Source organism: Dermacentor albipictus, chromosome 4 (genome assembly GCF_038994185.2).
Source record: "Dermacentor albipictus isolate Rhodes 1998 colony chromosome 4, USDA_Dalb.pri_finalv2, whole genome shotgun sequence".
NCBI lineage: Eukaryota > Metazoa > Arthropoda > Arachnida > Ixodida > Ixodidae > Dermacentor > Dermacentor albipictus.
In genome coordinates, this window is record NC_091824.1 from 173,386,495 (window position 1) to 173,401,920 (window position 15,426).

General features: G+C 44.7%; 1 protein-coding gene across 6 annotated transcripts in view; it reads right to left on the reverse strand.

Moving 5' to 3' along the window:
* Positions 1 to 15,426, reverse strand: part of LOC135913613 (dipeptidyl peptidase 9-like) — a 137,684-nt gene that overhangs the window by 53,468 nt on the left and 68,790 nt on the right. For all 6 annotated transcript variants that reach the window (XM_065446146.2, XM_065446139.2, XM_065446140.2 and 3 more), the window contains 3 exons: positions 8,042 to 8,112; positions 4,959 to 5,040; positions 4,354 to 4,489 (listed from right to left, as the gene is read on the reverse strand). In XM_065446146.2, coding sequence (XP_065302218.2) covers positions 4,354 to 4,489; positions 4,959 to 5,040; positions 8,042 to 8,112 — 289 coding nt within the window. The remainder of the gene's footprint in view (positions 1 to 4,353; positions 4,490 to 4,958; positions 5,041 to 8,041; positions 8,113 to 15,426) is intronic.

Sequence of the window (15,426 nt, forward strand, 5' to 3'; positions counted from 1 at the left end):
TGATTTTCTCCTTCACATCATTCTCCAGCACAGTGCACCTCAACAGTTACTTACTTACGCAATATTTGTCGCAGGCACCCACCATCTTCAAGTCCCAGCTACACCACCGAAGTCCACCGCAGCAAACGCTAGCCGAGGCCTAACGATTAACACCACAGCAAAGAATCACGACGGAAAGTACTTCCAATGCTAAAAACTGGGGTGCACAAGGCGTGCCCGGAACCGAGGCTGCAGAGACAAAGGTGCCAAGCATACATTGGCAAAGGCTCCTCTTCATCAATTCTTGAGTCTGGGCGAAGCTACGAAACACCTGATTTGCTGTGCTACGACACACCTGATTTGCACCATCTGTCACTCAACAGCGACAGCTACACAAAATGCGCAAAGCCTCCGCGATCAGTGTTTAAAGAACCAAATCTTGGAGGTCACGTAGGACGGAGAGGAGGCAGCCACCGCTGCTCTCTAGCCTCTGCACCGGTTTGGTTTTAGTCAATTTTACCTTCTCTCTCTATTCCAGGTCAATGCAGCCTCATGACTAGGCAGCCATCCTATAACAGGTGCGTTTCTCTGGCTGTGTGTCAGATACCAAGCCGCCGGTGCGGTGGCGCGTATTTCGAATTATTTGTGGCAGAACCTACTCACGTTCGAATTAACAGGCTTTTTTATACAGAGTTGTATGGAGCTTGGCTCAGCAAAACCGTACAGTTTGAATTACCCATAAATTTGAGTTGAAGTTCAAATTAGCGAGCTTTCACTCTACACTACACCAATGATGTCCAAGTTTATAACAGCCATGTGCCCTACGTAACTAGACGAGTTAATGGGATGACCGTGTCTTGACCAATCAGAGAGGTCGCACTATTAACAGCACTCTGCCCATGGTTGCACCACCTTGCTGAACTTCGCCTCCAATGCTGCATAATTGCCCCCCCCCCCCCCATACGATGCAACCATGTGGCAATTGGGGATGTGAAGTCGACACTGTTTCCACAGAAGTCGTCGACATTGGCCCCTCGCCAAGCTCTATGCGATAATTAGCTTGTAGCAATTTGAGAAGCCCTGCCTTGACAGAGATTACTGCTTCTACAGAACGTGGCAGTTGCTGTCACCTCGGAGGGAGCTTCTTTGTTGATACGTCAATAGTCAGCACCACGCTCCATCATCGTATAGGTGGGCACTGGTCAAGTGGTCGCTTCATGGGAAGCACTGAAAGAGTGCCCATTGCCACTTGAGATGTAATACAATCGAACCCACTTATAACGATACCAGTTTTAATAATATATCAGTTATAACAATGAGAAGCTACCGCACTGTTGACTTTTGTATGCTTTCTATGGTGAAATAACCCGCCTTGTATCATGCCACGATGCCGCATTATCAGTTATATAACGATGAAGTCTGGCTGCTGGATGTCCGAGCCGAAACATAGTGAAATGCGAAATCCTTGAAAATAAAAATAATAAAATGAGAAATTCGAGCCGCTACACGATGGGCCGCTGCTCCAACAGCCGCCGCACGATCATTTTCCAGCCATCTCAATGCAGCTATCTCCCGTCGCCCTTCCACCCCTCCAAACATGAATGGGCTGCACCAATAGCTCTACGCCACCCCACCTTCCAAAACATGAATGGACCGCACCAACTGCACTGCAAGCAGATTGCTCGCATGTTGCTCGCTGGCTCCTCATTCAGTGCTGCGTGCAAAAACCATCATCACTTGTCAGTAGCGACACGCTGCAACTTCAAACTGGCGATCAACAGAGAAGATGGCGGCCATGACGTATTTCTGCCGCGATCGCTTCCGGCACTTGGTTGTTTTTTGAACAAAAATGGTGGTGCCCACGCAAGTGTAATGTGGTCGTATTCTACACAATTTTATGCAAAGCAATCACATTTTAGCACATTTTGGAGCCTGCTAGCCTTGCGCAAGTAGGTAATATGCAGGGTTACGTTCCCGCAAATTGCGTTGATGTGGCACAGCAACATTTCGTTGTCGAGAGGTATGAAATGCATTGAATCCTATGGGCATTCGCCGGGGATACAAAAATATTTAGTTTTGCAAGAATTTCATATTCACAGAATTTTGTTATCACGGCTTTCAACTGTATTACTGCTTTCGATTGTGCATGCCTCGTGCTTTTTCTTGTGGGTCTAGCAGCCAGAAAACTTATCATACAATCGCAGTTCGGTGATGTAAGGAGCATTGGTGCCAAAAGATCTTGTCTTCCGGGAACGTATTAACCAGTAAAAAAGAAGCATAACTGTATTGCATAATTTTTTATGTTCTCAGTAATGAACGTTGACACTGGGAAATTGTACAAAATGGGATCGTATTCATGAGGTTCTTTTGCATTTCGAACACATGTATTCTAGCAAAGTCCAAAGATGGCAGAGGCACCAATCAGCCGTGATGTTTTTCTCCCCCCCCCCCCCCTTCTTTTTTGCAGCTGTACAATGTGCTGGTTTTCTGTGCGTGCCTTTCTTTTTTCTGTTGTATGTGACACAAATTTGGATTTTGTAAGTTCCCCCCCTATATGCCATAGGGGCCCTTAGGGTGTGTAAATAAATAAATAAATACGAACAGTCCGAAATGTGCTTGAGGACATTTGAAAACTATTGTATTTATTCGAATCTAGGCTGACAGTATTTTTCAAATGATCAGGTACCAAAATCTAAGGTAACCTTAGATATGAGGATCTTAAAGAACACACCAGCTTGTAATTGAAAATGACAAATGTGGTGCATAGCTAGCGCCATCTAGAAAAGTTAGTATCGCAGCCGCTACTAGTCACGCCAGTAGCCAATTGAAGTACACAAGTGACATCGCCATTTTGACCTGTGTCGTATCGGTGTGCAGCGCGGCGTCATTGTAATGGCACCAAACAGCTGATGCTGCTGCAGTGCCGCTTTCAATCAAAAAGTTGTGCTAGCCACAAGGGCATCGTCAAAGTTTCAAGCCGGGTGGGACTTCAGCATCGATAAGAAAAACATGCGTCGTTCGAGGGGACCACAGGAGAAGCTTTTTGAGTGTGCTGCAATGAGGAGATGACAGCGATAAGGAAGATAAGGATGCGATAACAAAGAGGAGTTATTCACAGAGAACGCAACGCGTTTCGACGCGCACAAGCCATGCAGCCCTGTCTGCACATGCGTGATCGTGCGGACGCGAGCTTGCGTGCATACGCAAGCGTACGAGGATAGCAGCGATGCTGACATACAGTGAGCTCGGCATGTTTACATTAAATAAATGCTGTTTTCATTTTGTGAATGCTGTTCTCACTTTTTAGTTCGGCCTATGTTCGAGGTAAGTTTTTTTTAATTTTTTCTGGCTTCAGACATTCGGGGTTGGCTCGGAATCAGGGGTTGGCCCAGATTCAGGCAAATACGGTATGTCACAAGGCTAAAATAGCAAGCAGGAGTGTAGGCCCTTGCTGAGCCCTGTGCACTATATACCACAAATAAAGCACTTGGGGATCAAATACTAGTGTGTCAGTAGAATGCCTCCCTGTACACACAAACCAAATACTATTAGGTTTTTAATCTATAGATGAGCCCAATGCCTGAGACATGTAAGAAGCCATGTGTAACAAATTTAAAAGATGCTGCTTTTTCTTGTGTCCTCAATCAAATCTGATCAAAAGACCTAGCGAGGTTTAGAAACATCACCACCTCTGTCAGCTTACCAAGCTTTAGTCAGACAGCAAATGCCATGTTTACTCGATTGTAACGCATGTTTTTTAAAGATATTTTTGTAGCTTGAGGTTAATTTCTGTTACATTTGAATAACGGCAAATTTGACCACCTCAAAAAAATATATATTCGAAATCGGTTTTTGGTGCTATTTTGGTAACCTGTACCTTCACATCTCGATCCAACCCCATAGACGAATCGACAGAAGTCAACACTTGTTCTTTGTTGTCAGTGGTGGTATGGCTAAAATGCTGCAGTACCCTGTGTCCCTTTCACATTTCAATTTCGCTCATTCGCGACTGTAACAGACCACCAATTATCTGCCTTACACATTACACGACCTGCCCAACTCCATTTCTGCCCGTTAAACTCGACTACCGGCTGCTGCTGTCTTGTCTGTTAACATTACACCTGTAAATTTTCTTTCCATTATGAATTGCACAATCCTTAGCTTCTTCCCAAGCTTCTTTGTTGAACTTAACAAATGAAAACAACAATTACATGGCGTTAGTTCCAGTCAGAGAACAGAACATTGGCATAAAACAGAATGGCAAACTCCTCCTGTTGCGCTCTATCACACCTGCCATTGGCCAGGAATTCTTTAGCAACTGCAGTACCCATAGTTACAGCAACTGTTAATCGCTCGGAAATCGCTAATTCTCACTTGATGGCTCCAGTAAGACTGCCAGAAGGCGTGGAGATGGTGGACATGATGGTTCTTCCAAGTGGTTCAGCCCATACGCAGCGCTCGAGGGTGGCTCACTCAGGCTGCTCTTGACCGTAACAAACATGCTGCACCCCTGCGTAAGGCAATGAGACAGGAGTCTCCGGTGATGCCCCTTCGATTAGACTGCCCTCTTTTTCAAGGAAAGTATAACAGCAGAAGTGCTCAGTGGGGCAAACTCTGACATCTTATATGCTGAAGTCTACATGCAAGAGATTATCATAATAGCAGACACGGTCAGGCGCACTCTGTACAAGAAAGGTAATTTAGCTACGGTAACAGACAATCAGCTATTCACTTTCTTGGTTATTAATTCATGTTAACAAAATGTGACCCTAAAGTTGTTAGCCAGTGGCACCTTAAAAAAATGAAGCCCCTCTGTTTCTCTTTCTCTTGTTCTTAGGCATTGCCAGAGATACTAGACCACCCCATGCATCTGAAAACGATCCTTCGTATGTTCTGCTGGAGTTCCATTTGAAAACGACTCTTGCTGTTAGCCGTGTGTAAATGAACTTCTCTGAGCAGCTTCAAGCAAAATATACTACCTGATCCATGAAGATGCTGTGAGAGTACCCTGGCTCAGTCAGCCTTGACACCGGTAACTGGCCATCAAGGCCCACCACATACCTGCAGTTTTACAACACATTATGTGCTAAACAATTTCTTCTAATGGAACCACAAAACAAAACCTTGCAGCAACAGCACGAATTGTACAGATGAAAGATGAATGGCACTTCATTTAGGGATAAGGTAATAAAACAAGCATTCTTATAATACTTAGTGCATGTGGTGAACATCTTTTTCGCTGCTTCAGGAAAGCTTTGAGAAAATTTGCGTGCAATATTTTGAAGTCTTCTCAGCCTTATTAGTTGTTACTGCAGTGCATGTTTAACTGATCGGCACAGAATTTTATTCAGTACTGTACCAACACAGAGGCCAGTGCTTTTGTTAATTTTTTGAAATTAGGGCAGAAAACGTATTCGGTTCCAAATGAATCACATCCCATCCACTGTACATGCAAATGGTGCTTGGAGTCCGTATTGTGCATATACTATTTTTCTAATTGAACCAGCCGCCCCACACTTGTTCCAGAAATTCTGCTGCAACAAACATGGCAATACCCATTGAGGCAAGAGCTCTTTCCTTATGCCAAATCCAACCAGATTTAGGCACACTTTCTTGTCTTAGGTAAATAACAAAGATTTAACATGCAACCACTACCGTTTCTTGAGACTGGTTATATAAAACAGCACCTTGTAGGGCTAAAACAGGAAGGTTTCACCCCTTTTGAGCAGACAGAAATGAATCCACATTCAAAGCCAAACACTGAAGTCGAGGTTTTGACGGAAGCCCGTCTGGTTGGGAGGCATCATGAAGAAGGGTAAAAAGAAGGACACCGACCACTGAATGAATACAAGAAAAGACGTTTCGGCTCCCCTGACGGGAGCCTTGTTCACAATGAAATCAAGGGCGTGCGATACAATGTTTATATGGTTTTAAAATATGATGTAAGCAGCGCGTGTAGATGGGGGGGGAGGGTTCCGTCATTCCGGTTGAGGGTGTTATCTGTCATTTGGATTAGGAGAGATTCCAAGTGGTGTCTTGATGTCAAATTTCTTTCTTTTTCTAATATCTTGGCGTTATCCCAATCAATCCTGTGGTCCAAGTCATCTGCATGCTCTGCCAAGGCGTTTGAGGCGACTTTTTTCTTTTTTACATCGTTGATATGCTGCTTCAACCGCTGTTCGAAATTTCCTGTCTCGCCGATATATACGCAGTCGCAGTCTTCACATGGAATCCCGTAGACGATGCCAGGAAACTTAGTCTTTGGAAGCTTGTCTTTCCCGTTTACCAGCCGGTGGCGTAATTTTTGGGACGACACTGTGTGCTCCCAAGAAAACGCGCCCCCATACCGTATGTGCCCGGTGTGAGCGAGGGCTTAGCCCGCGTTCTACGCGGCTATGACGTCCAGGTAGCTCACGTACCGTCCCAAAAATTACGCCACCGGCTGGTAAACGTGAAAGACAAGCTTCCAAAGACTAAGTTTCCTGGCATCGTCTACGGGATTCCATGTGAAGACTGCGACTGCGTATATATCGGCGAGACATGAAATTTCGAACAGCGGTTGAAGCAGCATATCAACGATGTAAAAAAGAAAAAAGTCGCCTCAAACGCCTTGGCAGAGCATGCAGATGACTTGGACCACAGGATTGATTGGGATAACGCCAAGATATTAGAAAAAGAAAGAAATTTGACATCAAGACACCACTTGGAATCTCTCCTAATCCAAATGACAGATAACACCCTCAACCGGAATGACGGAACCCTCCCCCCCCATCTACACGCGCTGCTTACATCATATTTTAAAACCATATAAACATTGTATCGCACGCCCTTGATTTCATTGTGAACAAGGCTCCCGTCAGGGGAGCCGAAACGTCTTTTCTTGTATTCATTCAGTGGTCGGTGTCCTTCTTTTTACCCTTCTTCATAAAGCCAAACACTGCAAGATAGCTCGTATTCTCATTTATGTATGCTAAAACATGCGTCTCGGGTCGCTCAGGCCCCGCCAGCTTGGTAACATCAGCATCTCGTGCCACAACGATTCCAGCCGAGTGGGCACAAAAACTTGCCCCGCTCGAAGAAGAAAGCCAAATTTTAGGAGCGCCAACGTAAGCTTGTCGAAACCCCAAAAATGACAACACTCATCTCAGGCCGCTCGGGTCCTACCAGCTCAGCACACACCAGCATCTTTCACTGAAAAAATTTCGCAATGCTTCGCTTTACATGGATGTCAGCTACAGTTGGGACTGCCATCTTTTTAGTGGCTTTGGATAGCGCACTTTTTCAGTTAAGACATTTCTTTCACGTTTTTTTCGCAAACATACGAACGAGATTCTACTGTATCTGGCAGCATGCAATGCTAATAGTAACTCATATGATGCATCAGTTCAGAACTCCCACAAGCTTACGGCCATTTGGCAGATTAGATTCTGGGTTTTTACATGCCAAAGCCACAATATGATTATGAGATGCACTACACTGTCCACTCTGCCGAGCCAGTGGCCATAGCATCCAAGGTCGGGCAACATGATGCATGTGCCAGCCATCTCAGAGCCTGTGAAGCACTGCCGATTTTCACGTCTTTGGTGGGTAACAAATTGTGGTTTGGTCAAAGGTAGTGTACTACGAGGCAGGAATAAAATGCAACCAGTGGAGCATGTTGCATATGATACGTGCTGTGCTGTAAAGGGATTTGAGACCTCACGTCATACTCATTTCTTTGACGGTTGCTCAGAGTCTAGGAATTTCTTAAGCCTCTGTGATGCCTTAAATTTGTACTGGACACCACAATCGCAGCACACCATAATAAAGAAATAGGTTTTGTTGTTTAGAAGCATCTACTCTTGCCCAGTGATGAGCATTGTGCAAAACTGGAGGACTGTAGTGCTCTACTCGCACTCTCCACGCCAATAAGTAATCAGTTTATCAGTTTATGCAGGAAGAACAAATTGCCTCACTTGCACTCTCCATCGCTTTCATAGCTTGACACACTTTTTATATGTCTTGTTCTCTGGTAAGCAACAATAAGGGCAGGCACTAATATGACAAAGCAAAATGAACTCACAGGTGCCTCTCCAAGGGTGTGTCCTTGAGGCTCACAAAGTAGACTAGTCGCCGGCTCTCGTCCACCCACACCTGAAGTGAGAGCATGCTTACCTCACAGCGTGTACTGCAAACCCAGAAGCCTTTTTGTAGACAATCTTACAGAGGCATTGCAGTGCTACCATCCCAGGCTGTTAATACGGGCTAATAAATTAAAACCCAGTCAAACCTTGATATAAAAAACTCGGATATAATCTAAATCGAAATTGTTTTTTAACAAATATATGTTTATGACGAATACCTGACCTATCATCCTTTAAGGAGACCCTGAAACATTTTTCTAACTAATCAAAGAATGGCCTCACTATTAAAGCATGTCGTTCCACAAATCTCACGCCACAAAAGCTTTTCACAATCCCGTTTTTGCAGTCACGAAATCAGCCAATAGCACTAGTTGGCTAACTGCTTTCAATCAGCTTTCGATGACATTGCAGATGCAAGAGCAAGTGTCTGTTCACTGCTTTTTGCACAAGATTGTTAATTCCCCGCTATGTGCAGTGCAATAATAGTTAGCTCACATTTTCATAAGAGCCTTGTTAACAGATCAGCAATGTTTCTTTACTATGTTCAAAAAGGGATTCAGGGCCCCTTTAACTGTTTCCCCACCGCACCCATTGGGCATCATTAGCTGCTTTCAACGGTTTGAAATGCCACGTTCGAGACCTTCCGCGCCACCCACAGACACACTGCACTATCGGACATGAAAGAGGAGAGAGAGAAAACAAACATTTAATAATGCCACTCAGAGAGAAAGAGTTCTTTCTTCACCCAAGGCCTCCTCAGTCCAGGTAGCCATTGGCCCTTGCTGCTTCCCTGGCCTGGTTCAGAACTATATTTTTGTTTTATAAGTAGTTCACTTTTCTGCCTCCAAGTGTTAATTTTTGAACGTGCTTCGAAGTTTCACGATAGTCAATGTAGAAAGCAAAAATGGCCGCCTTCAGGAGCAACACGCGCACTTCAAGTTGGACTTTGACTCTGAGAGCGACGACGACGCGAACCAGCTCAGAACGTCGGCAGCCGCAGCCCAGCATGCCCAACTGTAATACTTGCAGTAAGATTTTTGTAGCCGAATACCCGTTCGGAGATAGTGCCTATTAGGCAGCAATATATTTTCTTTATCTCATAATTTTTGTTACATTTCTTTTTTAGTAGATGCAATCTTTACAAGCTTTGGCCAATTTTATCCCACAATCTTGATTCTGGCAATTTATATCTTCTTTATGACATACATCTTGTTCATAAAACCGTTATGCTTGAAAAGCACATTCATTCTGGTTTTTGTTTATGTATCATATGAAATGTGTGCAGTAGTTCAGGGTGTCTACCAAGTTGACATTTCCAAATTCCCTGAGTTTTCCAGGTGCTTCCCGAGTGCCTTTGCAAAATTCCCTGAGTGACACCAAACTTTGTTTAATGTAAAGACGGGCTGACACCATGTCACCCGATGCTGTCACTCTCTAGTAAGCATGTTAAAAAATAAAGCAACTTAATCCAGTTTGAATAGTAAGGGGTAGTGCCTATATTATACAAAAAGAAAATAGAAGAAAGGGGTTAATGAAATGCACAGCGAATAAAATATCTTTAAAAAAATGGTAACACCCATTGCAAATCGAGTTGAACATTATCAAATACGAATAAAAAGGAGATACATATAGAAGCAAATATTTTTGAACATGAGCTATTTCTATCAACTGATAGCAAGCTCATTGGCATGAGGCCTGAATTTTGTCACAAATGAGATTTTCTCTCAGAAGCTGGAAAGTCAACTTCAACCATCCTGACATACTTTCAGCCTGCGCACAACACTTCAGTGTTGCATTTCACTGCTTTAAAGAGTTTATTTTGATTTGGATGAGGCACACCTGCACTTCGGTGTCAGCCAACACTTTGTTTTTTTAGCTCAGGCTCCTTTAAAGAAGCAGTGGCACACTTTCTTTCTTGTTCACTTCTCAGTGCGTAGGTCCTCTCTGTTCTCGTCCTTCTGCCGTACGTTTGCCCCACGGACCATCTGAAGCATCCTCTTGGTCAGTTGTACAGCCAATGTCTGGTTGTACAACAATTGGTTGTACAACCAATGTCTGGAAGGGGCTGTGAAAACTTCCGAAAAAATGAATGCAAGTCTTTTAGTGCCCTTAGGAGCCCAAATCACTGCAGGCATGTACAAAAAAGCTCTGAAGGACTGCCAGTACACCTATTAGGCATATCGATGCTCGTACTGTGACAGGAGACAGAGCATGCATGCGAGTACAGTGAAATCTCGGTACAACGAACTTCAGGGGACCGCGGGAAAATGTTCGTTATTCTGAAAGGTCGTTATAGTGAAAGCCCAAAAATGAGCCATAACAATAGCATTTCAGTAACGCAAACGTCCTACCTTTGAAACGGTACCTCCTTGTGAACACGTTTCTCACACAATGCACGCGTGATCGTCAGACAAGGCACATTTATTTGAAATAGTCCGTGATCGTCTTCTGACGGGTGCAGCACAGACTCTGCAGCACGAACGATTCCAGACCGTCCACATTCTTATGCACGCATTCGGTCCCTGTGCCGCTTTTGGCTATAAATATGCGGAGTTTTCGCAAGCAGTCCAACGCATCTGTGGCCGACACGGACTCGTCGCGGTCTTCGGGTGCTGCCGTAACGTGCAGCGAGATTCTTGCTGGTGCTTAAAGATTTTCTCCTTATCTTTGAGAATCGCGGCGATCGTCGACCGCGCCACTCCACGTTCTTTAGCCACGACGGATTGTTTCTTCCCGTCTTCTATCGCGCGAAGAATCTCTACTCTCTCGCTCAAAGAAAACTGCTTTCGCTTCTTCGCCGTGGTTAGAGTTGTTGAGCTCATGGCAACGCGAACGCCGGCACGCACTTCTAACACAATAATATAACCAGAAGAAAAACAAGATAGACAGGCCTGATACGGGTGACAGCACGCGAACAACTGAGAAAACAAGCAAGAAAAACGTGATGCGTCGTCACATCCGCAACAGGAAAAAAAGAAAAGGCCCACTTCAGCGTTAATTACAACTTTTTTTTTTCCTTCTGCCTTCTGTTCTGCCTTCTGCCTTCTGCCTTCTGCCTTTTCCTTCTGTCGCACCGTCTCAGGTTTTACGAGCCCATGCTCCCCGCCTCTCCACTCACAAAACCTGGTGCGTCATTGCCTCCACAACGGAGAAGGAAAAAAAAGAGTCTCCGCCCGTATCTTTCTCCTTCCGCGCCATCTCAGGTTTTTGCGGGAAGCAAGTTGCAAGACGCCCGCTCTTCGCGCTGCGTCGTCTGCTAGGTTAGAGCTCCGACTGCCGTGACGGATACACTGAAATCTAAGAATCCTCGCATTTCGGGATATGAGTTCGTAGTACTGAGGTGTTGTTAAGATGACATGGAAATTAAATAACGATCATTATTCTGAAATGTTCGTTATTCTGAAGTTCGTAGTAGTGAAATATTTTTACATTGAAACTATAAGCAGTTGGCACGGGATTTCTTAAAAGTTCGTTCATCTGAAATGTTCGTTAATGTGGTGTTCGTTGTAACGGGGTTTGACTGTATAAGGGATCGTACAGTTGATATAATCGCAAGAACATGAGAGTATATGAAACTGAGTAATAGGCAGGGAAAAATTTGAAGTGGAGAAAAGGTAAGGTTAAGAATTAAGGTTACCTGGTGGCACAATGTGTTTTGTGCCTTGGTTGATGATACGTGAATTTCAGATTTACTCTACAGCTTTTAAGGATTCTAAGTTTCCACATGCCAAATTAATACCCGTCGGGTGTAGGCATTTAAACTTGTATATGAAATATGATTTTGTATATTTCCTCTCGGGAGGTGAACGAAAATTTTTTATAGTATATAAAGCTTTGCTTTCTCGAATATATGACCATGTTCACTGAAGTGGCTGGCTACTGCTTTAGGTAAACTGTGTTTTGTATCTGCGCGGTGATCGTCGAGTTTGGTATAAATTTCTTGTGCAGTCTCGCCTATGTATTGTTTGCTACAAGCGGCACATTCTACACAGTATACTACATTGCTTGATGTGCAGGTGAAACTCAAAGTTGCCTTGTGTGAGTAATTGAGCGCCATACTTTTTACTGTAGTAATAGATTGAATATGTTTGCATGTAGAGCACCTGGGGCGGCCACAGGGACCAGTTCCCAACTTCCTCTTTTTCTGTAGTTTGGCGTGCACAAGAACATCCTTAAAGATACAGTAGAATCTCGATGATACGATCACGGCTAATACGAATTTCCGGATGATACGAATTTTTCTGTGGTCCTGGCCGAGCCCCATTACTTTGCAACGTGCTAGAGAACGGTTGTAACGAATCAATTTTCGACCCGTGTCGGTTGATACGAAAATTACCGAAGACACTTTGAAAATTCTAAAGTGGTGTGCTTGGCGAAAGCCAGACGCTGCTGCCGTCTGCGCTACGATTCATTCGCTTTGGTGTTCGGAGATATCGCCTGTCACTGCTGCCGCTTTCGTTCTGCTTCCCTGCCTTTGATACCCGGCGATCTAATCAGTCGCTGTTGACGCTTCCGTTCTGCCTCCCTTGCTTTCGCATCTGGTGACATGTTCAGTCGTCACATGCGCATTCGCTCCTTGTTCTTCTGCCGTTTGGTGTTGGGGGAATCCGGCGTCCGCTGCCGCTTCCCCGAACCGCTTGGCGCAGAATCACTGGGCCGCTTCGGAACTATGCGTCTCACTCACTCGACCGCAACGAGACATCTGGCGAAGGAGCGGCGGTGCAGCTGCCACCGCCGACGCACGCGCGTGGTCGTTCTTCCGCTACTGTGTGACGTCACGGTTGCTATGCGCAGCTGCGCCCCGACCGGCGCGCCGGTTGCTAAAAAGGGGAGGAGGTTGCGCCGCTGCGTGGAGGAGAGGCCACGGTTGGCACGATTTCAGCGCACAGACGGACGCGACCGCGAGTATGAGCCATTAAAGGCTTTCGCCTCAATAAACGCCGCCCCACCGACGGCCGCGAAAGAGAACAGCGCGCAGTCACACGATTTCTCCCTTGCTCTTTTGGTGCGGAGGCACGGACGCGGCGCCGGACAGCGCAGAGGCCGCGACTGGGCGCGAAGAGTTTGAAGCGGTGGCGCTTTTGTTGCTTTTGTGCTTTTCCTCCATTTCCGCGTGTCATCGGACGGAGTAGCTGCTGTGCTTCGGGATGCATGCTTTGTGTTAGACGTGTGCGACGGCGAAGGATCACCCCCGGCAGCTGAAACGCTGCACGCGCTCGAAGTTATGAGACGTGCTATGGCCGCGGATGAAATCAAAGACGACACGTGCACGCGTTTTTATGGATTTGAACAAAGTCTGCTAAGTAACCTGACAAAGAAAAAAGAAGCAGAAGGATATTAGAGACTTTTTCTTCATGAAATAAATGCTTTTTACATACGTGTGCCTGAGTGAGTTCACCCTGACTCTTTAATTTAGCTAGTTTTAATTCTTTCGATGATACGAATTTCGGCTAATACGAATATTTTTCGTGACCCCGTGAGATTCGTATCATCGAGATTCTACTGTAGTGTTGCGTCTGTGGGCTACTCTGGGCAGGACAGGAAAAATCTTATTAAATTTCTGGCTGCTGGTGAGAATTGGGTAGTATTTATTGAGGAGGTTGTTCACGTTTGGGAGGGCGTTTGAGAATTTAGTAGTAAGAAGAGGCGTTGTTGTTTTTGTGAGCCTATGGTGGGGCTTGAGGACCTCGGCTCGATCAAGTTTGGTTGCATCGGTGTAGGCTTTCTGAATAGCACTGTTTGGGTGGTTCCTGTTTGATAAGGTTTCTTTAAGGTGATCCGAGTCTATCTATGTAGTCTTGGTTTTCAACGCAAATGCGACGTAGTCGTGTGGCTTGGCCTTTAATGATGCCTTGTTTGCAACATCTGGGATGGTGGCTTGTATATACCAGGTACTGTTGTTTGTCGAAAGGTTTCCTATACAGCGTTGTCTTTAGTGTACCATTGTCAATGTATATTGTAGTGTCCAGAAAGTTTATGCGCTCCGTTGAAGATTCTGATGCGAATTTTATTGTTGGGTGAAAAGAATTTAGAAATGCTACATATTTATCTAGGCTGTCTTGACCATGTCCCCATATTATGAATATGTCGTCTATGTATTGTAGGTATGTGTGGGGCTTGTCAGCGCAGCGCAATAGGAAATCTGTTTCTAGAATACCCATATATATGTTCCTGTACGTTGGTGCAAAAGGCGTACCATACTTGTCCCGTGTATTTGCAGGGAGTAACTCTCCTCAAATTCGAAGTAGTTATGTGTTAGAACTAATTCAAGGAGAGACAAGTAGACTTCAATAGAGTGTTGTGCATTGTGTTTAGACAGCATATGTTTTATCAAATATAAACCATAGGGGATTGGAATGTTGGCGTACAGGGCCATGACATCTAGAGTTGCGAGAATTATGCTTTGGGCTTGTGCCTGTAGTATTAATGTCCTCCATAATTCTTAGTAGGTGGGGTGTATCTTGTACAAATGATGGAAGTGCTTTTGGAAAATCACAAAGGAAGTGGTTAAGGAATGTAGAGATGCTTTCTGTCGGGGTGTTGTTGTTTGATACTATCGGGTGCCCTGGGATATTAGCGGCATACATAGTTCAGTGCATGGAATTTTATGAATTTTTGGAAGGAGGTAGAAGCGCCCGGCAGTTTTGTTGCTTGGTTTAAGAAATTAGTACGGCGTTATCAATTCCTTAGCCAAAAGTGATTTCAGCCTGTTGGTAACTGTCGGTGTGTAGGATAATGTCGGATTGTTGTCTAGCTTAGAGTAATGTTCTGCATTGTTTAGTTGTCTGTAAGCCTCGTGCTTATATTTTTCTACTGGCCAAACAACTATACTCCCACCCTTATCTGCTTCCTTAATAACAATGTCATTCCGGCAAGTAAGATTTGAAATTATACGACTCTCAAGTGCAGTTATGTTTTTAGGTTGCTTAGATGTCTTGGATTGGCTTATAATTTCTTTACTGACAGGTTTAAGATAGGGGTCAAGTTCTGTGGCTTGTTCTGGTTCGGAACTCCAAGTGGATTCGGCTCTAAGGGGTGTCGTCCCGGTGTCTGGTGTGTTGTTGTCTGCGAAAAATCTGATATGCATTCGTCGAGAAAATTCTGAAAGGTCCTTGTGAAGCTCAAATTCATTTATTGTATTGTTCGTGCGAGAAAAGTTTAGGCCCTTGCTGAGCACGCCTATGTCTACAAAGTCTACAACATAAGACTGGTTTAATTTTGTGGAAGTTTCCGCGACATCTGATATTTCGAGATTCGAAGACCCACTTGGCATGAGGTGGTTGTTTCCCTGAAAGGTTGTTTCTTGATTAAAGTTTGCTTTTTT